This window comes from Colias philodice, chromosome 10, assembly GCF_061535455.1.
Source record: "Colias philodice isolate Cphi_HAF_F1 chromosome 10, ilColPhil1 Martin Lab GWU primary, whole genome shotgun sequence".
Taxonomy (NCBI): Eukaryota; Metazoa; Arthropoda; class Insecta; order Lepidoptera; family Pieridae; genus Colias; species Colias philodice.
Genome location: NC_143095.1, coordinates 539487 through 564162, shown reverse-complemented (window position 1 = coordinate 564162; position 24676 = coordinate 539487). Strand labels below are relative to the sequence as shown.

Sequence of the window (24676 nt, the reverse complement as noted above, 5' to 3'; positions counted from 1 at the left end):
AAATATTAATTATTAAATACATCATTATACACGAAATAGTAATGCAACTGTACATAGTTAAATTTTAAAATTTAAATCATTCAATGTCCATTGATAATAATTTAAAAAACCCAAAAAAGAAAGTTTTACTTACCTTCAGTTTTATTACACCAATACTCGCATGTACTACTATAGTAGAAGCCGAACTTTGACACGTCATAACAGGAACATGCGCTTACGTTGCAAATATGCACCATACTAATCCGTTTGGCAATTTTGTCGACTTAGCTTATCTGGGAGCTGGGGGGGTTAGGTGTAAGAATGAATGAATGGCGACAAAATAAGTAAGTGCGTTCTACTATAGTAGAACGCGCGTGCACTGTAGTGTTAATAATTATGTAAGAGTAGCCGAGTGCTCGTAAATGTTTGAGTTTTATGACGATAATTTTAATATAATATTATGTGATAACTAATATTTTTTACTAGAATTTTAATAATGGGAAATTAAAGTATAAATTATGAAATAAAACATTAAATATCGACTAATAATTATTAATTAACCAAAAATACTCTGTTAATTCTGTCTAAAAACTGTCTCTATGATGAGCGAGTGTTTATCAGATTCAGATAAGAAATTTATAAAGGCTATCTCTATTTTAAAAAATATATTTAAAATATCATTTTCTATCGTATCGCAAAACCTCAATATTATAAAATGTTGCGACACGCTGCGTCAAAAGAAATCGCATTTCCAACTCATGTTAAGTCCCCAACAAATAAGGATTCGCTTATAAAACGCGTGTTTATCGTAAAAAGGTTCACAATTTACGCTTCCAATATGTTAAAATATTTCCTCCTTCGAGAACCGATACTTGTAAAGCTTTCATCTGTTACTATCTTTAGAATTCAATTGGCTGGGGATGTTTAATCATTTATGTTATACTGGTAAAATAATGTCTCGGCTAAAATTGTTACGGTTTCGCAAAATGATAACTGAGTACAAATTCATTTGTTAGAACTATACTTGGAATAACCTTTTTTTTGTAAAATGGTGTCTCTTATATTTTAAGCGATGGAATTGAACTTAAATCATCTTCTATTATAAAATTTTCAGGCATCTAAGAGACTCAATAGCAAACAAATATTTTATACAAATTTTGAAGTGAAAACTTCTTTAGCGGCGTTGGGTATAAAATCTTAAACTCGCGTCAGGACACGTGACCTGATCGAAAAAGCGTAATACGGATTTTTTTTAGCCCTTATATTCCATGCGTAAGACGGATACCATTCCAAAATATCAAACATGCTGAACGTTAATAATCAAGTTTTCACTTCTGCCGGCACTCCCGGAGTGCAACCCGTCTTTTTTTTTATTTTACTCACATGGCAGCACTGTTGTTGTTGTTGGCGGCGGAGTTGTAGTTGTTGTGGTTGTTGTTGTTGTTGTAGTAGTTGTTGTTGTTGTGAGCACTGTGGGCAAAAAATGTATATTTAGTAAATAATAAATAAAAATAATTCCGGCCTTTATTTCTTTTGATTTTTATTTTTCCGCCATTTATTGCTCGTACGTCGTAATAAATATCGTCGTCGTAAATATGAAGCAACGACTTCGATTGTATGTTAAAATTCCTATCAATACAAATCAATATAACTTTGTAGTGATTGAGAGATAGGAATTGACAAACAAGGAATTTATCAGTCCCATCTCCCGCGAATTTTATATTCCATTTATACGTTTTAAGACATTGACTATCTCTATGATAGCACTGTAACTATACTGACTGTGCAGGAACACGTCCGCGTTCGTCTTTTTTTAACAAATAGGAACGGAATTGATCAATCTCATCTCCTGTAAATTACATTTATACATTACTAGATTTCCGCCTGCGGCTTCGCCCGCGCAGTCAAAGAAAAACCCGCATAGTTCCCGTTCCCGTGGGATTTCCAGGATTGCATCATTTTCCCGGGATAAAAAGTAGCCTATGTCCTTTCTCGGGTATCAAAATGTCTCCATACCAAATTTCATGCAAATTGGTTCAGTAGTTTTTACGTGAAAGAGTAACAAACATCCAGACATCCATACCAGATTATTAATGCGAAAGTAACTCTGACTTTCGCAGTTATAATATTAGAATGGATTATGACTATGACTATCATTATGACAGCTATGATTATGACAGCTATGACTATAACTATACTGACTGTGCAAGAAAACGTCTGCGTGCGCCTTCCCAGCGCTGTTCTCAGCGTGACAGCGGTACGCGCCCGCGTCCGCGCGCGCCACACCGCCCACTGATAGCGACAGCGTGTGCCGGTAGCCGCGGGATGTGCGGCTTATTATGTACTTTGAACCTGTTCAAAGGATTCAATAAGATAAAAAAATTGGTTGTTTGTAAAGTAGGTTTACGATCGAGATGTTTGCGTGATAACATAATGCAGTGGCAGCGCTCGAGATGAGACGGGAGATCGGTCCGTCTCTCTCTCGTTATACCTGCGATCGCGCTCGTGAGGTTTTGGTGTAACACACGTTTCTGAACATGTCACCCGACTAAAACGATTTTAAAAACGTTATCACGTTAAAAAAGACGGGTTGCACTCCGGGAGTGCCGGCAGAAGTGAAAACATGATTATTAACGTTGAGCATGATTGATATCCATCCGTCTTACGCTTTTTCGATCAGGTCACGTGTCCTGACGCAAGTTTAAGATTTTATACCCATTACAGAAAAAGTGCTCAACGCCGCTAAAGAAGTTTTCACTTCAACATTAGAGCAGCCGTACACGGGCAGCTCGAGCAGTTAGCAGCTGAGCGACGTACACGGATTGCTCGAGCGGTCGGTCGTTGACTGCTCGAGCTGTCGCTACCAACCGCGTAGTTGATAGCTTGAAGCGGTCCGTGTATAGCCGACCTTACAGTAATATTTTAGGTTGACGATGGGGATGAGACTGGGAATGAGGATGAGGATGAGAAAGAGAATGGCAATTTATTTGTCTGCCTGCCTCAGTAGGTATTAGCGTGAAGAGTTTAAATTTAAAATTTACACTTAAAAAAAATACAACAGGTTAAAATAGCACGTTGTAAAAGTGTTCGTAAAATGTTTTTACATTTGATTAAAACGTAAACTTTTATATCTTTTTACTTTTTATCGTTAAGGTTGATGTTCCGACCGTCCCTCCATACATTTTTGATTACCTCTAAACACTTAACACAGACACTATTTCTTTAAAACTAATCATTTTATCACTTCTCTATAATGAAATGTGTGCGCGTTCGACCTTTTTAATCAATAATTTACAATATTTACTTAGAAAAACAACAGTAAAATACCGGAAAAATTTGACACTTCTACAGTAGTGTGCGTGACTTTTGCCAAGCGAAACACGACATAAAGCACGACATCTAGCGCATAGACTATATACTTATTACAGATCTAGCGCGTCAATGTCTAAACGAAAGGCGATGTTTAGACATTGACGCGCTAGATGTCGTGCATTCGCGTTCGTTATCTTATGCATAATGAGCATAATTCTAATAAATCAAAGTTCTGTGTAAAAATTGAGTAATTTCATTTCCAATCGTTCAAAGAAAATAACAATAAAATAAAATAAAACTAATGACCTTAGAAACTATGTTTTTTTTTATTTATTACTCATTATTGTTCGTCCGTCGTAGGTCTGTAAACTGTATTGTACACTGAAGGCACAGACTAATAATAATATACTACGTATCTGAAGGTAAATGGTACTGTAGGTACTTTAGTTCGGCGTCGTCGCTCGTCGGCTTGATATAAAATTACATTCTTGATTTCATTGACACGCGCTATGATTTGCGCGCGGAATTTCTTGTGTTGTGAATTTATTTTTGTATGCTATGCATTTTAATTGATTCAAATTGCAATGTTTCTCTAGTATGCATTTGAGACTATATTGTAAATTGTAATAATTGATCGTGGGTATAGTAATTAATTATTCTAATAACGCAATTAGTAATATATGTATTTTCGGTGGGATTCAAAACAAAAAATTGGCCCGTGATTTTTATGAAATTTCACCACATTGCAAATCACATCAATCATAGTTCATACACATGTATGACGAAAGTGATTAGTATTGTGGCTAACATTGACTCATCAGTTCATCACTGAAACCAGTGATAAATCAGTACCTATATCATATTGTGTTTGAATATTTTTAAACAATGATATAAGTATACAATTATTATAAATCGGTAAACTATCAAAGTAATCACAAACTTGCAAACATTGGTAAAATGTCCAGTAGTTTATGAGCCTATTCATTACAATCAAACAAACAAACAAAGTTTTCCTCTTTATAATATTAGTGTAGACAAACACTATGAATACGATCACGAATGCAAATTCGGGGATTTTCTAATTATTGCTAAATAATAATTGAATTCGTTTTGAAATACTCTATAATTTTTAGTGTATAAATAGACATTTATAATGTGGTGCTCATTTTTTTTGTACTGCTAACGCTATTGTATTTTCGTTGTTTTATTTCAAGTGAACACGGCCATACAATTTTGTCACGAGCCGCCTATGATTGTAGGTACTTTTGTTAGGCTCCTTCGTCGTCCGCGTCGGCTCGAAAGTTCTTGATTTCATTGTCACGCGCTATGATTTGCGCGCGGATTTTCTTGTGTTGTGAATTTATTTTTGTATTATTATTATTTTTTATTTTTTTTTTTATTTTATTGATTCAAATAAAATATTTCACTAGTATGCATTTGAGACTATATTGTATTATGTATAATTTATCGTAGGTATAGTTATTCTTATAACGCAGTTATATTTTCGGTGGGACAATTTGACCCGTGATTTTTCTGAAATATCACCACGTTGCAAATCACATCAATCATACACACGTATGACGAAAGTATAGTGGCTATAAATTATAATTGACTCATCAGTTCATCACTGAAACCAGTGATAAATCAGTATATCATATTTTATTGTGTTTGAATATTTTTTAAACAACGATATATACAATATTATTATAAATCGGTAAACTACCAAAGTACTTCCGAATTTTCAGACAGACAAACAAGTAGTTTGAACACGCAGTTTTCTTATACTAGTAGCAAAAATCAAAACCATAATATTATGTTTACCTACTATATTTTACTAAAAGTCGAGTGCGTCGAAATCGTAAATAATAATATGTTTTTCACCTTCCTGGTTATTTTCCCATAGTAAATAGTGTTTTAGGTTTGTTGTTGTAGGTAGGAATAATAATAATTATTCTTACATGTTGGTTATGAAATGTATATTGAAATAATTTACTTTTACTAATCATTAGTGATATAAGTTTTGAGTGAAAATGCTTGGATCAGCATAATATTATATGGTACTTCAAATACATGTTTTGATAAAAAAAACAATAGTGTAATAAAATAAAACTGCGTTTTATTGTAATCAATGTTGACAATTTTAAATTCCAAAATTATTGATCAATAAAATAGTTTACACCAACAAATATAACTTTTATTTTTATAACAATCGTTCATAATATAAACCGTAGCAGGTGGCGTTTTGAAGTTCTGTCTACTCATACAGAAAAATGGAAAACTTGTTTTTTTTGTAAACAATTTATTACTCATGTTGTTTGGCAACTCGAAGCGTGGTCGTCCGTCGTAGGTACTTTTGTTCGGCGTCGCGTCGTCGTCCGCGTCGGCTTGATATAAAACATTCTTGATTTCATTGACACGCGCTATGATTTGCGCGCGGAATTTCTTGTGTTGTGAATTTATTTTTGTATGCTATGCATTTTAATTGAATCAAATTGCAATATTTCTCTAGTATGCATTTGAGACTATATTGTAATAATTGATCGTGGGTAGGTATAGTAATTAATTATTCTAATAACGCAATTATATTTTCGGTGGGATTCAAAACAAAAAATTGGCCCGTGATTTTTATGAAATTTCACCACATTGCAAATTATATATTATACAATTACAATTACAATTATTATAAATCGGTAAACTATCAAAGTAATTACAAACTTGCAAAATATGCTTTTCCGAATTTTCAGACAGACACACAATTTTATTAGTTTGTTTTAGCAAAGTAGGTACCTATACCTATACGCTTACGTCGCGCGTCGCGTCGTCGAAAACGGTGCGCCCAGAAACAAACATACCTAATTCAGTTACAATCCTTTTTTTGTTCCGTAATTTATTGTATTTATTCTAATACGATTTTTTTTATTCGTCGGCCAGTTCTACTAGGTATAAAAAGATAAAATTGAAATATAATTATTGTAGCGACAGCCATATTATGTTACTATGTTTTCGTAAATATGTTTTTCACCTTCCTGGTTATTTTCATGTTCAATACCGTCTACGTTTAGTTCCTTATCGCAAACTAGATGGCGCCACGTTAGAATTGTTCGATCTTATAACTGGCTAGTGTTTTGTTTTTGTAATATCATATGTATACTGTGTTTTGATTAATTAAATGCCTTACAACAGCAGTGGTGTTTTATTAGTGTATCCAAGTATAGTGAATTAGTGACAGTGTACGCAACGACATCTGGTGCCGAAACCCGGGAATAAAGGAATAAAAGGACTTGTAAAAACCGTGAGTAAAGTGAACTAAGTGGACAATAAAGACTTGTAAAAATTCAGTGTTGTGATAACTTGGACTTATAAAAATTAGCTTAAATATTAACTTAGAAAATTTTGATTAAATATTGGACTTAGAAAAATTCGATAAAAATTAGTATGCATCTTGGACTTAGAAAAATTCGATAAAAATTAGTATGGATCTTGGACTTAGAAAAATTTGATTAAAATTTGTATGAATACTGGACTTAGAAAAATTTGATAAAAATTTGTATACACTTTGGACTTAGAAAAATTTTGAATAAAATTAAAGATAGAAGAAATGGATCCATTCGTTGCTCAGCAAGTAGAGATACATGAACAAATAAATAAAAGTTTTTCAAATTATAAAAAGACCCCAAAAGAGAGACTGACAAACGTTTACATAGAAATAAAATTAGAATGTTTGGAGGCAAGTTGGAAGAAGTTTACCGAGAATCATTTGAATATTATATCAGTTGCATCAAAAAGGGAACGCGAAAAAACCCCCTATTTTACCGAAGAGATCTATGAAAACCTAGAAGAAATTTATATTAGTTACAAATCAAAAATGAAGGTTGATCTTGGTTCCAGCTCAGCGGGTTCTTCTAAAGTCAGTCCATCGAACGTCACCTGTGTAGGTAGTGAAGTGAAGCTCCCACAAATACAGTTACCCACATTTTCGGGTAATTATGAAGAATGGCAGAGCTTCCACGACATGTTTGTCTCTTTGATAGATAGAAATCCATCATTAAGCCAGGTTCAGAAGTTGCATTACCTGAAATGTAGTTTAAAAGGCGAACCAGAGAATTTATTAAGGAGCTTATCGACTACTGATACAAATTATGAAGAGGCGTGGGACAGATTGAAGCGCAGGTATAATAACAAAAGATTCAATGTCAATGAGATTCTAAAACGTTTGTTCGGTCAAAAGCCTATGTCTAGCGAGTCGGCTACAGCAATCAAACATCTTATCGATACCACGGAGGCATGTTTGAAGGCTCTAAAGAATTTAGATATTGACGTGTCTTCGTGGGATGCGATTATTAATTTTTTAATAGTCTCAAAATTAGATTTAGAGTCCCGCCGCCAGTGGGAGACCGAGGCTGGCCGATCTCAAACCGACAGCATCCCAAAATGGAGTGAGCTCGTATCCTTCCTGGAAAGTAGATTTAGAACATTAGAGATGCTAGTAGGTGAATCTAAACAAAACATGAAGAATAGTATAAGTCCAAAGCAAACAAGACAAAAGGCGTTTCATATTATACAAGATAGTAAAAAGGATACTTACAAAGAAAATAGTAAAGTCTGCGTATGCTGTTCAGATGCTCATTTATTATACCAATGTAAACAATTTGGAGGCAAATCTCCCGAAGAGAGATATGAGTTTATTCAAGCCAAGAGACTTTGCTTCAATTGTTTCTCATCCAACCACAACGTGAGGAGCTGTCACCAGTCGACGTGTTGCCGGCGTTGTGGCAGACGACACCACACCCTGCTGCATATAGAAAGAAATCCTCCCCCTGTGTCTGGGGAACCAAGTACGAGTACTAGACACCAACCGACGAGCTTAGATGAGAATCGCCAGTATGATAATAAAGTAGTAGCTCATTTTGCGAAAGATACACATCCGGTCAAAGTGCTATTAGCTACAGCATTAGCTAGAATTAAATCCCCAAATGGCTGCGTCCAAACTGCGCGAATATTAATCGATCAAGGCTCTGAGGCCTCTTTTATTACCGAAAGTACTGTACAATATTTATGTCTTAAGCGTACACCAATAAATGGTTTAATAACTGGAGTAGGTGATGGTAAACTTAGATCTAAGCACATTGTTTCATTTGAGTTAGAATCACTACATAATCATGAATTTTCTGTTTCAGTAAATGCATTTGTGTTGCCATCTTTAACATCTTTTCTTCCGTCGAGTAAGGTTTCCATTTTTGATTGGCCAGAGCTCAATAATCTACCGTTAGCAGATCCCAAATATGGTTCACCTGGTAAGATAGATATTATTTTAGGAGTAGATATTTTCAGTCAAATAATGTTGAGTGGTTTCTTGAAACATCCCATGCATGACGGTCCTATTGCACAGAATACTCATCTTGGCTGGATCTTGTCTGGAAGAATAGGCGAAAATGAAGAAGCAAATCCTAGAGTAGTAAATTTACATTTACAGGTAAGAGAAGATAATATTTTGACACAGTTTTGGGAAATTGAAAGAGAACCAGATTTAATAGGAAAGAAACTTACGAAGGAAGAAATCAGATGTGAAGAAATTTATGAGAGTACTACCACAAGAAATGAAGAAGGTCGTTACGTAGTGAGATTGCCATTTAAGGAGCCAGATCCAAAGTGTGTGTACGGAAATTCCAAGGAAGTTGCTTTGAAGAGGTTTAAGGTATTAGAAAGAAAGTTTAAAAAGAATTCTGACTTGCACGCTGAATATGAGAAGGTTTTAGTCGACTACCAGAATCAGAAACACATGGAACCGATTTTAAGTAAGGAGGACATTGAGTATCCATTTTCCTTTTACCTACCTCATCACGCCGTGATAAGGGAAGACAAGGAAACCACCAAACTTCGTGTTGTTTTTGATGCGTCGTGCAAGGGGAATAACAACGTATCATTGAATGACACGTTACTCGTTGGACCTAAAATTCAACAAGTTTTGCGCCACATTATAATGAGGTGGCGAACGCATATTTATTGTATTGTGGCAGACATCGTACAGATGTATAGACAGATAGTGGTACATGAAGATGATTCCGATTTCCAAAGAATTTTATGGCGAGCTAATCCATCAAAACCTATACAACATTTTAAGCTATCGCGACTTACCTTCGGTACTGCTTGTGCACCGTATTTGGCGGTTAAATCACTGCAACAATTGGCTCGAGATGAAGAGTTGAGATATCCACTTGCCGCAAAAGTTACACTTGAAGATTTTTATATGGATGATTTGTTGACCGGTTGTAATTCAGAAGAGAAAGCTATAGATATTTATAAAGAGATGAATCAATTAATGTCTAAAGGTGGATTTAAGCTCCAAAAGTGGTGCAGTAATTGTCCAAAATTACTGAATCATATCGAAAATGATAATCAATCTTCAAAGGATACATTTATTTTCAAGATCAATGATACAATTAAGGTGTTGGGTATTTCCTGGAATAAAAACATAGATAAATTTGAGTATACTTACAACTTACCGGAGTTAGATGAGCCTGTAACCAAACGGAAAGTGTTGTCTGATATTGCGCGACTTTACGACCCTTTGGGTTGGGTTGCCCCTGTCCTCATTACGGCGAAGATCTTTATGCAAACACTGTGGAAATCTGGATTGAATTGGGATGAAAATCTTTCGTCAGAATTATTAAATCAATGGCTACACTTTAGAAAAGAGTTAGATGGTATTCGAGGTATAGCTGTTCCTAGATGGCTTTCTACAACGAATGATGATCCAGTTGAGCTTCACGTATTTGCTGACGCTTCTCAGGTAGCTTATGCGGCTGTCGTCTATCTGAAAACCATGGACACCGATGGTAATACTCACGTAAATGTAGTCACATCTAAAACTAAAGTCGCCCCAATTCAGAAGGAGATATCCATTCCGAGAATGGAACTATGCGCGGCGTTGTTGGCTGCCAAATTAATTTCTGAGGTTGCACAAGTGCTGCAGGTACCTAAAGATAAGTTGTTTGCCTGGTCCGACTCGACCATAGTGCTTGCATGGCTCCGTGGAGAACCCAGCCGATGGACGACGTTTGTAAGTAACAGGGTCTCCGAGATTTTGACTGTTTTGGATAGTGATCAATGGAACCATGTTGCCACAGACCAAAATCCAGCCGATTGTGCCTCTAGGGGTATATCCTCTCGAGAACTAGTTCATTATGATCTTTGGTGGCATGGTCCTAAGAGTCTACACGAAAACCATGTTTATAGTACACATTTAGATGTTGACACTGATGTTGAAGTACGACCGTTAAAGGTACTTACCAATACGATGCGATCTGCTGAAGAATTTATATGGGAGCGGTTTTCAAATCTAACTAGAATGTTACGAGTTTTATCTTACTGTAGAAAATTTCTAAAGCTAAGAGAACCTAAAGAATTAAGAGATATTAATAAAAGAATTACGACCTATGAAATGGACACTACATTAGATATAATTGTAAAAGCTACCCAAAGACTAAATTTTGAAGATGAGATTAATAAGTTAATGTCTCGAGCCGGAAGTGTTACTAAAGGAAGTCCACTGCACACTCTTGCACCCTTTCTTGATGAAAAAGGGTTGCTAAGGGTGGGCGGTCGAATACAACTGTCTTCTGTGCAGTTTAATAAGAAACATCCTCTAATAATGCCCAGTGAGTCTCATCTCACTAGGTTATTAATATTGGATGCGCACCACAGAACACTTCACGGGGGTCCACAACTTATGATAAACTTCCTTAGAAGTAAATTTTGGATCCTACGAATTAGAGAAAAGGTGAAGAAGTGCTACAGAGAATGCATGACTTGCCTACGTTATTCTCGCCAGGATAACAACCAATTAATGGGCCAGTTACCTAAGGTTAGATTGACTCCGGATAAACCGTTTAGGTCATCAGGTGTTGATTTTACCGGGTACATAGATATTAGGTTTTCGCCTGGTAGAGGATCGAAATCCTATAAAGGCTATATTTGCCTATTTGTGTGTATGGCGACTAAGGCGATCCACTTAGAAGCTGTGTCAGACCTTACCAGTTCTGGATTCATAGCTGCATTCAAACGCTTTGTGTCTCGAAGAGGGCACTGCCGCGATCTGTACAGCGACAATGGGACTAATTTCGTTGGTGCGGATAAAGAGCTGCGTAAAATGTTATGTCAAGCAAAATCAGAGTTGGCCGACGAAATTAGTAATTTACTTACCCAGGACGGAACCACTTGGCATTTTATACCCCCACACGCGCCTAACTTTGGAGGGCTGTGGGAAGCGGGTGTTCGTTCAGCGAAAACACACCTGAAACGAATAGTAGGAGACGCAATACTTACCTTCGAAGAACTGACGACTGTGTTGACCCAAGTAGAAGCGTGCTTAAACTCCCGTCCAATTTCTGCAATTAGTGATAACCCAGGTGACGAGATGCCCCTCACACCTGGGCACTTCCTAGTCGGTGAACCATTAGTTTTAATTCCTGAAAGCGATTATTCAAAGACCTCTCTCACAGGCCTTCAAAGGTGGAAGCTTACTCAACGGATGGTTAATAATTTTTGGAAGACGTGGTCAAATGAGTATTTAGTGACGTTAAATAATAGGTACAAATGGTTTTCAAAAAAGACAGAACCTGACGTTGATGATATTGTTATTATAAGGGACCACAATGTTCCTCCAGCTAAATGGTTATTAGGGAAAATCGTTGAAAAACATCCGGGTAAAGACAACCTTACCCGAGTTGTAACAATTAAAACTAAGAACGGTCTTTGTAAACGTCCTTGTAATAAGTTATGCATTTTACCAAAGGCCTAACTCATTAGTTATTGTATAGAATTCTTAGTTAAGTTAATGAAGCAGTATTTGTTTGTTCCTATTTTTTACATTGAAAAATGTTGTTGTTTAGAAGTCAGTATTGTTTTACTTCACTCTCAAGTTTATATTGTTTACGTTGAGTTTAGATGTATGTAATAAGAGTTTCTATTGTTTACGTTGAGATGTTATAAGAATTAGTTTGTGTTTATTAGGTTAAATGTACTCTTCAACTGAATTGTTGTTTATGTTTCTTTTGTTTAGAAAAGCACAAGGTGCTTTTGGTGGGCGGGATGTTCAATACCGTCTACGTTTAGTTCCTTATCGCAAACTAGATGGCGCCACGTTAGAATTGTTCGATCTTATAACTGGCTAGTGTTTTGTTTTTGTAATATCATATGTATACTGTGTTTTGATTAATTAAATGCCTTACAACAGCAGTGGTGTTTTATTAGTGTATCCAAGTATAGTGAATTAGTGACAGTGTACGCAACGACATTCACATAATCTTATCTTATATATAAAAATGAATCGCAAAATGTGTTGGTAAGCGCATAACTCGAGAACGGCTGAACCGATTTCGATCATTCTTTTTTTATTATATTCCTTGAAGTACGAGGATGGTTTTTATGTAGAGAAAACGTAAATATTATGTACCACGGGCGAAGCCGGGGCGGACCGCTAGTGTATATATATAAATGAATCGCAAAATGTGTTGGTAAGCGCATAACTCGAGAACGGCTGAACCGATTTCGATAATTCTTTTTTTATTATATTCCTTGAAGTACGAGGATGGTTCTTATGTAGAGAAAACGTAAACATGTACCACGGGCGAAGCCGGGGCGGACCGCTAGTCTAATATAAAAATGAATCGCAAAATGTGTTGGTAAGCGCATAACTCGAGAACGGCTGAACCGATTTCGATAATTCTTTTTTTATTATATCCCTTGAAGTACGAGGATGGTTCTTATAGCTAGAGAGCTAGTTAGTTTAGTTTTAGTGCAGTGGCAGTGTAAATGTTGTTGTTGAGGTTATGTAAATTTAACACTTTAGTTAACTACCAAGATATAAAGAAATGAGGATAGGACACAATAACTATTGGTTGAGGTATTTATAAACTCATAATATACTTTTAAAAAAATCACGTTTTAATAAATTTCTAGAATTAAATTAGAACAGCTGATTCAAAATAGCCTAAAAAATCTTAATAATAATAATTACGCTTCACAGCAAGAAGAAATGTACCATATGTACCCGCACAAAGTCGATATTGTGTTGCCTACCGTTCGACTCAATGGGGTTGTAACTACCTTTAATAATTATTACCAAACTAATAAACCGAGTGATGCGAAATAACCATAATTCTTTTAGAGTTTGATAAAATGATCAGGCAGGTATTTTCTTTAATCCTCTGAATTCTCGGTTACTAAATTGTATCGTTGAAATTATTCTTAATCGCGTAAATTTAATAAATAATCATATGGAAAACACTTTTCATTTGTTTTTTTACTTTCACGCCCAACTACTATACAATAATTACGTTGTTTCGGTATTTTGACGAGAAAACGCAGGAAACATCCGTTGTATCATTTTAGATAGATTGTATATTTTGTATCTGTAGAATTGAAATCAAAGCTATGTATATGTTGTCTCCATTCTTTTCTTATCGGATTGTTGATCCCAATGCGAATGCGTCACTTAAATTTTATAAAAGACAATTAAGAACATCAAAAATAAAGTGATACGTAAATATTTCACAGTGCAATATATTATGTAATTAATAATAATTATATATTTATGAAAAAATAATTACATCAGATTTAATAATAGCAATTGTTTTGAATGTACATAATATGAATAAATGATTACATCATAATAGTAATAATCACAATTGTTTTATTTCCCATTTGTTGCAACCCTAGCATATTTTCATGTAGCAGCAGAAGTACCTACACTGGCGGCGCGGCGGCATCGTGCGACATCAAAGGCATTCAAACTCAAACTCAAACTCAAACATTTATTTATTCAATTAGACTTCTTATAGAAGCACTTTTGAAACGTCATTACATATTTTAAAATTTACCACCGATTCGGAAAGCAGTATTATAAACTTACCTAGTAGCATTGCCTTACTAGGTAAGTTTATAATGACTCATTTCTTTTATTATATAATTTACGTTTTACTTTTACAGAATCCGATTCAATGGATTATGAAGACGAGTCACACAACGCCATACGATAGTGATGATGAATGAACATTTCAATAAATGCATGCGTGTTTTTTTATGTTGTTTTGTAATTGTTAATTGTTTCTTAAATAAAGAAATAAACTAAATATTTAAATGATGATTTGTTATTTGCAACACAACTTTATATTTGAGATTCTTTACAAATGTACCTATATTTAGTTTTGTATCATCAAATTTATAAATTTTATTCCATAGTTTTCAAAATGAAATGTAAATGACCATAAAAACATTAATAAAGTAAATCATTGATGTAAGGTCAGGGAACGTAATACATATATACATCTGACCATGTAGAAGCTAAGTCTTGTTGACTGCTGAAGTCTGTAAAGTTTTGTTGTCTGCTGAAGTCTGTACGCAATGAAAATGTCTGCCGTTTCGAAAATAAGTTTTTAAGACCCTAATAAATAAAATATATGAATGGCAGATCTGGTCAAATACTTTCAAAATTGTATTTTTTTCAGCACTTTCATAAGTGTCTGCCAGAATGTTATCCGCGTGATAATGGTCTGCCATTGTTATTTTCCGATAGTAATAATAATCTATTTTCAAATATCAAAATGGCAGACGTGGTCAAATGGTTTCAAAGTTCGCCAAAAATTTCCACCTGTCTTACCTAAGCGCGCGCCCCGTCCACCACTCTGGGCTTAGTGACTCCTCATCTCATGTATAGTAGGTATAGGGGAATCAACACACAAAAATCCAGGTCTGGTCAAATACATACAGGTAGCTTTGCGCTAGCTCTCTAGCTATTACTTCTTATGGAGAGAAAACGTAAACATGTACCACGGGCGAAGCCGGGGCGGACCGCTAGTAAATAATAAAATAATAAATAGTGTATTAGATTTGTTATTGTATCTTGTATACCTACGAATAATTATTCTTACGTCTTGTTGGGAAATGTTCAAATACCTACCTATTGAAATAATTTACTGTTACAAATCATTAGTGTTATTAGTTTTGAGTGAATAGGCATGGATCAGAAATTCAGAATATAATATGCTACTAACTACTCAAATACATACATGTTTACACAACAAACACCACTGACCTCTATAACCACAGTATTACAATAATACTGTGCTATAACTATAAGTTATAGAGGTCAGTGACCGTCAGTGACAAACACTATGGATACCTACGCTCGCGAATGCAAATTCGGTGATTTACTAATTATTGATACCTAGTCATTGAATTCGTTTTGAAATAGCCTGTACTTTGTAATTTTTAGTGTTATAGACATTTATAAAATGTGGTGCTCATTTTTTTGTAATAAATCATCCCGAACGCTATTGTATTTTCGTTGTTTTATTTCAAGTGAACACCTATACAATTTTGTCACGAGCCGCCTCTGGCCTCTGGGTGAAATAAACAAGTCAAATGATTTTTGTTCTAATTGCATTTTGGTAGTAGTTTATTAGAATTTACATTACCATTGTTTAATTTTTATTTTGTATTTGCAGTAAAATAAAAAGATGAAAAACTTCATTAGGTATATTGTACGACACCTCACTCTGAATCGCGCTAGCGAAATTTTTTCGTTACAGAGCACATAATATACAACTTTCGGACAATCTTCATTGAGGCCGGCCGGCAAATCGAGTATGTCGAGAAACTTCACTTATTCGATGGAGGTATTCTACCTTCCTTCCTCCACAGTTGTGGGACCCCGACGTGCATTGAACACGCAGCTTTCTGATACTAGTAGCTAAAATCAAAACCACAGATATGTCTGTGATCAAAACCATAATAATATTTTTACCTATTATTTTACTAAAAGTCGAGTGCATCGAAATCGTAAATATGTTTTTCACCTTCCTGGTTTTTTTTCCATAGTAAATAGTGTTTTTGATTTGTTGTTGTATGAATAATTATTCTTACTTGTTGGTTATGAAATGTATATTGAAATAATTTACTTTTACAAATCATTAGTGATATTAGTTTTGAGTGAAAATGCTTGGATCAGCATAATATCATATTTGCTACTTCAAATACATGTTTTGATAAAAAAAAAACAATAGTGTAATGTAGGTAATAAAATAAAACTGCGTTTTATTGTAGGTAATCAATTTTGACATTATTTATTTCCCAAAATTACAATAAAATAGTTTACGCCAACAAATATAACTTTTATTTTTATAACAATCCTACTTCCTACTAATGCGAAAGTTTGTGAGGATGTGTATGTGTGTGTTTCACGCAAATACTACTGAACCGATTACAATGAAATTTAGCACACATATAGAACGTAACTTGGACACATTGAATAGGTTTTATCCCGGAAACCCCACGGGAACGGGAACTATACGGGTTTTTTTTTGAAAATGCGGGCGGAAAGCTAATCGTTCATAATAATATAAACCGTAGCAGGTGGCGTTTTGAAGTTTTGTAAAATGAAAACCACAGAAGATTGCCCAAGTGACTATGGCACTTGGTATCGCAATCAAACTTATTGTGTCAAGATGAAATATAGCTCAATTTAAAGCTTGATGTTAGTACTTTTAGATATGATTAAAGTTTTTATGTAAATAAGCCGCAGTTCGCGACAATAAAAATAAAACAATAGTTTTATTCAACACTTCAAAAAACTACTTAATCGAGTTTAAACTAACGATGAACGTTAAGTTTTACATTTATTACATAGGTAATATTTTAATTTACAAGACAAATGTGAAAAGTAAATCGTAATTTAAACATTATTTCAAAATAACATCGAACAATGCGTCGAACACATTCATTTGACATTTCAAATAGAAACTATGACATATGACGTTTGCAAGAGAGATAGATATAGGTATGTGTCAAAACAAAACTTTTACTTTTATTTCTATTTATTCGGTATAATTACAACTTAATAGTGATAAATATGATCATTATAAATACAAATAGGAATTAACAATATCACGAACACGTGACACAACTAGTATTTTACCGATTCCATACGTAGTCATACATGTTTCAAAAGAAAAACTTTTACTTTTACTATTATTTCAATTTATCCGGTTTAATTAAGACTTAATATTGATACATATGATCATTATAAATACAAATAGGAATTAACAATATAACGAATACGTGGCACAACTAAAATTTTACCGATACCACCCGTGGTCATTCTCCTTTGTGGGTCATTTGTAACAGGATGGCGGTTCTACAGCGAAAAAAGAAAAATGATGGTCAGAACGCTGATACCGGATACCTTAAGATACTGTAATATAAAATATTACTAGATTAGATAAAATATTATAGGTAGTATCTTCACCGTGTGTGACGCGCTTTACATTCACGCCATCTAGAGTTAAATCTTTATCATTTTTGTATACGTCTGTGTGTGTAAACGACCCTGTATGCAATGACAGATGTTAAAACGCATAATTTTACCGAATTGGGTGGATTTTAAGGCAATGATATAACATATTTCAATAAAATATAATATTCAGTAACCGCCATGACTATTCCTAGGTTTGATGACTATTCCAATTACGCAAAAACTCAAATAAGCTAGAAATGTAGAATTCAGCGCCATCTAGCGGGATATTGGCTGGGAACAGATCGTTGCAATCACCTTAAAAATAACAGCTTAATCTTAATAAAGTGAAATATGAAGAGTACTAATTTCTAAAAGTTAAAGCCCATTCATTTTCAAACCGAATCAGTGCAACAAACGAACTTCCCCATTTCCCTTCAAAATTATACTCCTTAAATAATACATAAGTTTGTCTTTAAATCATTCATCTAGTTCGCAGATAGCAGAGTGAGTTAAAACTATCTCCACTGAACTGAGTTGGGATTCCGAAGTTTTATCTTGTTTCACAATTCAGTTATGCTTAATTGTTTTCGGCGTAGTTTTTGTTCCGTGGACTTTATAATTTATGCAATTAACGTGTCCCGTATTCGTTATATAATTATTGCTAAATCTTTGTTTGATGCTTTTTAATTTAGGTGTCGTGTTGAATGATTAACAGTTTACTGAACTCTATGACTTCATCTATTGTATGTTGATTGTTAATCTCATAAATATCATTGTACAAGCTATATAATATGTTAAATAGTATTTTCTAGTGTTTGATTTTACGAGAGTATTATACATTTAGAAATTAAAGATTTTTGACGGATTTTAAACGCGATTTATTCATTATATTATATTCCCGACGTTTCGAACCTTAATATTATATATGTCTGTGTTTCGAACACTTTACATCGAGCGTGGTTACGGGAAGACTGACTATTATATAGTTACTAGCGGTCCGCCCCGGCTTCGCCCGTGGTACATATTATGAAAAATAGATGTTGGCCGATTCTCAGACTTACCCGATATGCACAGAAAATTTCATGAGAATCGGTCCACCCGTTTCGGAGGAGTATGCAGACTAACATTGTGACACGAGAATTTTATATATAAGATAATTTCAATAATTTTTATTTAAATATCACGAATATTTCCAGATATTAATAAAAAAGTATAGCGTACCTATATGTATACGTATTCAGCTCATCTTTTGAAACTTTCAATTTACTTTATTCTTTCATACCTATAAACCTATTTCCTTCTCATAATTGGATATGTCATGAACAATATGATTGTGGGAGTAAAGCAAAAATTTATAGAAAACATAAACTACTTTACAACTAAACTAAATCAAAAATTTTACACTCATTAAATATCTTCCCGTAAAATCTGCTGAACAAAAAATAAATCTGTGCGCGACTAGTGTACACACGTAAAAAGTTAAACTTCTTTATGACCTTATTTTTCAAAAAATAATTTACTATATATGCAACTTTACAGAAATACGTCGCATCACGCGTGGTAGGGATAAGAAAAAGATGGCGCGTAACGGAAAAATGTTACACTAAATTTTTTCCAACCCCGATAAAGAAGTTTCACTTCAATAATAAAACAAGACACTAACAAAATTTAATACTAACTCTTCCTAAACAACATTGTCATAACATAGTAGGTACAGAGTACTAATCGTAAACTTTAATATCAGCTGTCATAATTAAAATATTTCATGCTGCGCAGATCTTGTCATGAAAATGCAAGAAGCTATTTAGCGGTTAATGAGTTTTGTGGAAGTTAAAGGGTATTCTTTAGTTCACTTCAGACCGTCATTATGTTTTCATTTACATGTTCTATAAAGCTAGGTCTTTTCCGCAGAGCGCTCACCACTAAATAAATACAGACTGTATTCCCTGGTTAGTGAAGCATACGTACGATGTTTCTATCAAAATATCAAATCTATTGTCTGGGTGTTAATTATCTATATATATAAGTATTTATTTAAAATTATATATGTATGTTTATCAGCCGTCTGGTTTCCATAACATAAGCGAAAGCTTAGTATAGGCACAGAATACATAATAGTAGCTAAACGCTACAGAACGGACACTCTCCGCCTCCCGCCAAAATTAAACTTACCTCACCCCCGCGCGATCAGACATAAAATGGGCCATATTTTTCTGCAAGGACGATACGCAACGAAGATTGACAACATTAATCAAATTGACTTTAAAGTAATTTTATTATTTTGGATTTGTGATTATCGTTTTTCGTAGAAAATGGTTAGATATTGTGCTGTTTACGGATGTATTTCATCAGGAAAACGCGAACTTTTTTTTTTACGCTAGTCACAAATGTGTCAAGTGCCAACCATAAAGCGTTAACACACACATTTGCAGTCTCTACAGTGTGACTGTCAAAACGATAATTTTGTATGGAGTGTCCGGGGTGTGGTATAGGATCAGATCGTGCCGTGTGTGAAAATTGTCCTGAAATATTTATTTATTTATTTTAATTTTATTCTCAATCTTTATACTGAAATAGATTGTATGCAATCCACTTTTATTTTATAACAGAGTTAAGTTTCTTCATATTTAAGTTTAAGCTAAGAAATATAAGTGCCCAATACTGTATTTTTAACCTTGCACGAGCGTGCGGCACACGTGCTACGAGCGTAGCACGTGTGCCGTAGACACGAAGCTACGAATACATTAAAAAAAATATTCAAGCGCCTATTAAATAAAATTCAAGAAATACGTACGTACCTATAGATATGTATATTTTTTTTTGTTGAAGTGAAACTACTTATGGCGCGTTGAGAGAAAAATTTCAAGGACGTGGCAATACTGTGACGTCATGGAGTAAGGCGATGATTTTGGTATCTTTGAATCTTGCCAAAGAAGTTTCACTTCTGACCCCTGTGCTCGAAATTACGATTCTAAAAATATATGAAATATTTAAATTCTTAAGAATATTCGCATCTACCTAAATGTTGTTCTTTTTAACTTCACAAACCAGATATAGGCCGTTTGCAGTCGAGGTCGCGTTACGGTTCATGAACGTATATTTAGCATTAAATATTAAACGTGGAAGATATTTTGCTTGCAAAGTTTTGTAGATGTTTTTAAATTTTGTGGGATCTCAGTATTCATAATATGAAGATGTGATAGAAGGTAGTGCGGATAATTTTTATAGATATTTTGCAACAATCATTGCTTTAATACATATAACCAAATACTGTATCGATTGACATGCCAGACAGTAATGAAATTAAAATTAACTCAAAATTAACTCCTATTAGTATTTTAAAGTAACAATAATATTTTAATCATAATATTCAAAACTATTTTTGAATTCATACAAATATGTACTTAAATACCTAATTGAAACATATTATTGTGATATGTTATTTCACAACTTTTCGTGATTTAAATAAATTCATATTGTGTTATAATCATGTAGATTATAATTTATACTTGTTATTTTAGTTGTTATTATTCATAAATCTGTCAACTTTATACAATGTTTCAGCTTGGTTTCAGCACATACCATGTCATGCAAAATTAACAAGTCATAACCAAACAGTGTAAACGTGTTAAAACAAGTAATAAATTTCCGTTCCAGGCCTGCCCCCGGATATTTAGAGGACTATAGTTGAGGCAGTCACAAAGGCTTCACAAATAATAGCTTGTTGGAAACAGTCACAATGTACAGAACGGACGGAATTTTCTAGCTTTGATATCTATGCAATTTGCGTCTGTTTGGTGCAGTTATTTCAGTATTTTTATTCAGATTTGTATATACAAATTCAAGGGTTTTATAGATAATCTAATGAGAATGTAATAATTAATAATTTTAAATCGATTTTACTGTGACTACTTGTATATAGAGCACATGGCTAGATTATGTTTGCAATTTTTAGCCATTCTGTATACAATTAGTTAAATATAACCGCTGCTTTTTATTGTAGATAGGGAAGCGTTTAACCACAATCTCGCCCGATGGAAAGCTAAAATGCTTCATTCAAAATCGCAACATTGCACAACTGCATTGCTCTATATTATAAAGATTAACAAGCTAATTAAATACAACATCACGAACCTGAGAACTAACATTTAAAAACCAGATTACAATTACAAAGCTTATCCATCCATTTAGTCCAACAAAATCCTCACAAAACGCCATCCCCAAAGTAACATGTTATCTAAAATTTGGCCACGTTTCAGTGAAAGGCAGTGCATTCGATATTGATATTCAAAACGAGTATATAACGAGGTGGCCAGATATCAATCATCTGTGATTGGCGCGGAGCCAGCTTAGATGACAAATGGACAGAGCCTCGTGACTTTGGTATCTTTTATATTTAAATTATTATTTATAGTGAAAGTAGTTGTGGGCCTACCAGACTCATGGATTGATCAGGCATAGTTTTTAACATAATTAAATTAATAAATTAAATTAATAGTCCGGGATACATCGTCCATTTTTGCAAGTGATTACTATCAAGCTAATTTTTCGTGAGTAGCTTTATTTTGATGAGATGCCCAATAATTTCAAGTATAAAACTCACGATTGTGGTAGCTACCAGAGGAAACAAGGATAAAATATTTTGATTTGATGGTTCTCAAATATTATCTTTATTTAAGGCGTATTGCCAAACTCTCTACACGGGCAGTCTGTGGTGCAACTATACAGATAAAGCTCTTAGGGCTATTAGAGTGCAATATAATAATGGATTTAGAATGCTGTTGCGTCTGCCGCGATATTGCTCAGCTTCGAATATGTTCGCTCAAGCGCAAACTGACAGCTTTTCCGCGCTCCTTAGAAAAAAGACTGCATCTTTGCTAAAAAGACTTCGTGGCAGCAGCAACAGCATTCTGAAAGTGTTGTGCGACAAGGTGGATTCGCCAATATTAGAACATTTCCGTGAAATTCTAATATATCATGAGTAGTATTATGTTTTTAATTTTTTATGTTCTTGATGTTAATGAAAAAAAAAAATATTTTATCTAATAAAAATTAATATAATTCATAATAAGTACTGACATATTAACTAGAATAAAATTTTGTATTGTTACTAACCTAGGATAAGAATATTGTTACTAACAAGTGGACCAAGGATGTTCAATAAATAAATGAATTATTAATTATTATTATTAACTAGCGGTCCGCCCCGGCTTCGCCCGTGGTACATAATATTTACGTTTTCTCTACATAAGAACCATCCTCGTACTTCAAGGAATATAATAAAAAAAGAATTATCGAAATCGGTTCAGCCGTTCTCGAGTTATGCGCTTACCAACACATTTTGCGATTCATTTTTATATATAAGACTAGCGGTCCGCCCCGGCTTCGCTCGTGGTACATGTTTACGTTTTCTCTACATAAGAACCATCCTCGTACTTCAAGGAATATAATAAAAAAAGAATTGTCGAAATCGGTTCAGCCGTTCTCGAGTTATGCGCTTACCAACACATTTTGCGATTCATTTTTATATATAAGATTATTATAATAATAAGTTAATAATAATAATTGATTCGTAAAATATGTCGTTAACTGCAGAATTACATACATATTTTAGGCATACTACCGAAACTTATTATGCTTCACATTCATATAAAGTTTATCATCTTCAAAGGGCTTTCACACTCTGAACAAATCTTTACTACACAATATACATACACTAACTAGCAGTTAAAAAATATCACTATTCTAATACCACACAATCAAACCCACACTTGACTTCATCATGTTATCGAAACATGTAATAAGGCGGTGTATCGGAGCATGCAACTTCTATAATAGACTACAGATCATTACGATGTGTCCGATAATCACTATTAATACATCAAGCCATACGTGATACTGTCTACATGAGATCTAGACTGTGTAGTTATTGTAAGGAATTAAGTATTAAGTTATGCAGTAGTATGTAAACAGTAAAAACGTCGGTCCACCGTAGAACGTAAAAAAAAATACGTGTGGCACTCGAGGACTGCCGCGGTTGCGCTTTTGCCATAGCATCGCATCGCTGTGCCGGTTGGAGTGAGGGGTGTTAGGTTTTTTCGTTACGGAATTTTTACATTCGGTCACCGCGATCAAAGTCATAAAAGCTATGCAATAGCTTAAAAACACACTGTAAAAGCATTTGTCTAGAAAAAGGGCTTTATTTATTTATTTATTTATTTATTTCATTAAGGATCACCAACATGACATACACTGATACATAGATAAAAGCATTAAAGTAATAACAATCGTAGACATAGTGCTGTCACAATTATAGGCAACCACCACTAACAATTAATATAACATTAAATCAAAGACACACAGTCTGCAGCTAGCTGCAGATTAGGTAAAAAGTATACATATACATAATACATAAATCCAATTTTGACGGCAAAATAATCAATTAATGTTAAAATAAAACTACATTTGATCAACTGGGTTTTGGTAAAGGTTCAATCGAGAGCAATTCCTTTTTAAATTTATGTACAGTGTTTGAGAAAATGTCAATAGTCTTGTTATTGCCAGAAACTATATTATTATATTCTTTGGTAAGGCGAGAAATGCCTGAATAATGGCCTAGATTACTTTTGTGGAATTTTGTATGGAACGGCATATTATTAGAATGTCTAGGCAATCTGACTGGAACTTTAAAATTAAGCTGAGATACCAATGACACACAATCGATTGAACCATTCACCAATTTATGTAAAAAGACCTGATCCAAAACCTTCCTCCTCTGATAAAGTGTTCGTATTTTAAAATAATTTGGAAAAACCAAAAGTGCACGCCTCATAATTTTTTTTAATAAATATTTATTAATTATTATTTTTGTTTATTTAATAACAATTAAACCACATCGAATCAGACCCTGAAAAATGAAAGGGTTCTATTCCTGAGCATACTCAAGCGTAAGAGAAAAAAAAAGACTCGATTAGTAAAGTATTTCGGTCGCTATCGTGTTAACAAGAAAAAGGATCCGCACATACAGACACACGGACGTCCAAGACAGAACTTTTTTAAACTGTTTTTTAACTAGTTTAAATAACAAAAATG

The 24676-nt window shown here is 34.0% G+C and overlaps 2 protein-coding genes across 2 annotated transcripts in view; one reads left to right on the top strand and one right to left on the bottom strand.

Annotated features, from left to right (window-relative positions):
• The window catches only part of LOC149484983 (opioid-binding protein/cell adhesion molecule homolog), a 93164-nt gene that overhangs the window by 4964 nt on the left and 63524 nt on the right, over positions 1-24676 (bottom strand). Inside the window, exons 7-8 of the mRNA XM_089699708.1 lie at positions 2182-2331; positions 1363-1449 (exon numbers count right to left, since the gene is read on the bottom strand). Coding sequence (XP_089555834.1) covers positions 1363-1449; positions 2182-2331 — 237 coding nt within the window. The remainder of the gene's footprint in view (positions 1-1362; positions 1450-2181; positions 2332-24676) is intronic.
• LOC149484984 (uncharacterized) lies at positions 6478-12091 on the top strand. Its single transcript, XM_089699642.1, has 2 exons — positions 6478-6634; positions 6726-12091. Exon 2 carries the CDS (start codon positions 6890-6892, stop codon positions 12089-12091), a length of 5202 nt encoding a protein of 1733 aa, XP_089555768.1. The 5' UTR covers positions 6478-6634; positions 6726-6889.

Excerpts from the sequence above, each read along its gene's own strand:
- LOC149484984 (XM_089699642.1), top strand. The coding sequence starts at position 6,890 with ATGGATCCATTCGTTGCTCAGCAAGTAGAGATACATGAACAAATAAAT.